This window comes from Etheostoma cragini, chromosome 6 (assembly GCF_013103735.1).
Source record: "Etheostoma cragini isolate CJK2018 chromosome 6, CSU_Ecrag_1.0, whole genome shotgun sequence".
Lineage (NCBI taxonomy): Eukaryota > Metazoa > Chordata > Actinopteri > Perciformes > Percidae > Etheostoma > Etheostoma cragini.
The window spans coordinates 14,266,815-14,269,023 of NC_048412.1; the positions used below are offsets into that span (position 1 = coordinate 14,266,815).

The following is a 2,209-nucleotide window of genomic DNA, read 5'->3' on the forward strand; positions in this document are numbered from 1 at the left end:
ACTCACTTTTTATATGAAGGGTTTCAGAGTCTGAGGTCTCGCCAGCAGCAAACTGAGCAGTGCAGGTCAAAGATTTACCGTCATCCTCAAGAGAGCCAATAAAGGTTAGATTTGACACTGTGATAAAGGTATTGCTGGAGTTCTCTTTGGTTTTTAAAGAACTCTGCATGTCTTCGTAGTTCCACACAATGGTTGGTTTATTTTTCCTACATTTGTAGGAAACAGAACAAATAACACTCTTTGCTACACCCTCCGTTGCGTCGTCAGGCCGCTCAGACATTGTGATGTTGTCTTACGGACCTGAGCAAAAATGTGATAGTAAGGCTTCTTTTCTAAACAAGATCATTTTCATTTGACTTCAGATGAAACAGGGTCTCATATTGTACTTACATTCAACATTCAGCTTGATTTCACTTGTTTCTCTCTGACCCCCACTGTAGCTAACAGTACACTCCACACTCTGGTCCTCTTCTTTTACAGCCCAAGTTCTCTCTACTGTCCTTTCCCAAATCCCATCAGATACCAAAGTGTCTGTAACGAGATCTTTTCCGGGTATGCCACTTATGGTCAGGGTGGGGGGAGCAGAGATACATGTATGGCGTACATTGCAGGACACTGTGCTCTCCTGTCCCACCCTGGGGATACCTATGATGCTCACCTGAGGTGCCTGTGCTTGATCTATGAAATCAAAGCACGAATAGTCATTTAGAGAACTATTTTTCTTAGAATTTGAATAGAATTGGCATCCAGATTGTTACCTGAAACAATGAGTTCAGAGATTTTTTCATACAATGTGGGACCCAGGATATGGTAGGAGGTGATCGGGTGCTTGTCTATCCATGGGTAAAGTCTGTCCTGGTTATGTGACATCTCCAGCCTCTCGATCTTAAGACTACAATTCCTCTCCCCCACAGATCCAATCAAGCTGGTTATCCCGTTAAACTTACTCATAATATTCTGTCGCTCGTCAAATACAGGTGAGTACATATTGCTCTGGAACAAGTACCATATAACTCGGAGGTCAGCAGGCTGGGCAATACTGTAGGTAAATGTGCAAGGAATGATGATACATGAGCCTCTCATGCCTGTGATGCTGCGGGGGGTGGTGAAGGACCAGCCGCGAGACAGCATGTTTCCTGCAAAAAGAGGAAACAGCTGAAGCAAAGTCGCAGAGCTTTTTTAGAGCAGTTAATGAAACAAGTCATGTTTCTACTCAAATTGCTTAATTTAATCAGGCAGTAAAAAGTTAAAGAATCCAGTATTTCAGAAGAAAATAATTGATAAAAGTCATAAATAAGTGTAACAGTACCACAGTTTATGTTCTACCTTCCCTTTAATCATCGTTTGACACCCATGCAGGGGACTGATGTTTTCACTAAGCCAGTACTGTGAAATTATTTTATGGTAAAATGGTAAAATGTGAAGAATAAATAACATTGATCAAAAATACATTTCAGTTCTTTTGCAGACCTTGTTGGTGATTCAGGTAAAATGCAGAGAGATACTCAGGCATATGACTGCACCAAAGGCAACATATACTGGTAAGTAGGAAGATATATTCTACTCACTCTTTACTTGGAGGGTGATGCTCTTATCCTGCGTCCGTCCTCCAGTGAATCGTGCATAACATGTCAGAGATCGTCCATGGTCGTTGGCTGAGGCTGTGAACGTCAGTGTGGAGACAGTTGTCCAATGAGTGGCTCCACTGTTGGTGGTATCAGTGGAGGCTGGCATGCTATCATAGTTCCATGTGAGGGTTGGTATGTGTTTGGAGCATGTGTATGAGGCAGTGCAGGTTACTTTGCTTGCCTGTCCCTCAAGGAATTCATTTAATGTACGGCTGATAGTCAATGCTGAAAAGGAGCCTGAGATACAAATAGTAAATGTTAACATTTTAGGTCAGTAAGTTTTATTAAAAATTCGTATACAGTAAAAGCATCACGTACATTCTGCATTTAAGGTTTCAGTGGCAGTTTTAGTTTCCCCGCCAAAGTGTCGGACGGAGCACTGCACAGTTTGGTGGTCTCTTTCTATGTTTAATGTGGTCGTCAAGGTGGTTTTGGTTGTGCCACGAGACCCCGAGCTATGAGTTAGACTGGGGCTTTGCATTGGGATGTTGAGACTCAGATCTGGTGGATGGTGGGAACAGGTGTGGGAAACGGTGCATTGTACTGTCACAGGCTTTCCAACCTTCCTGTCTCCATATATC

At 42.7% G+C, this 2,209-nt stretch overlaps 2 protein-coding genes across 2 annotated transcripts in view; both read right to left on the reverse strand.

Annotated features, from left to right (window-relative positions):
* LOC117945804 overlaps positions 1-169 on the reverse strand; it is a 3,254-nt gene extending 3,085 nt beyond the window's left edge. Inside the window, exon 1 of the mRNA XM_034873505.1 lies at positions 7-169. Coding sequence (XP_034729396.1) covers positions 7-169 — 163 coding nt within the window. The remainder of the gene's footprint in view (positions 1-6) is intronic.
* LOC117946919 (sialoadhesin-like) lies at positions 7-2,203 on the reverse strand. The gene is made up of 5 exons (XM_034875429.1): positions 1,947-2,203; positions 1,569-1,865; positions 759-1,136; positions 391-678; positions 7-300 (listed from the first exon to the last, which is right to left on the reverse strand). Exons 1-5 carry the CDS (start codon positions 2,107-2,109, stop codon positions 293-295), a joined length of 1,134 nt encoding a protein of 377 aa, XP_034731320.1. The 5' UTR covers positions 2,110-2,203; the 3' UTR covers positions 7-292.
* Between the last annotated feature and the right edge of the window lie 6 nt (positions 2,204-2,209).

Excerpts from the sequence above, each read along its gene's own strand:
- LOC117946919 (XM_034875429.1), bottom strand. The coding sequence starts at position 2,109 with ATGCAAAGCCCCAGTCTAACTCATAGCTCGGGGTCTCGTGGCACAACC. Across the intron at positions 1,866-1,946 it reads TGAAACCTTAAATGCAGAAT|GCTCCTTTTCAGCATTGACT; the intron begins GTACGTGATGCT and ends TTTGTATCTCAG. Across the intron at positions 1,137-1,568 it reads CATCACCCTCCAAGTAAAGA|GAAACATGCTGTCTCGCGGC; the intron begins GTGAGTAGAATA and ends CTCTTTTTGCAG.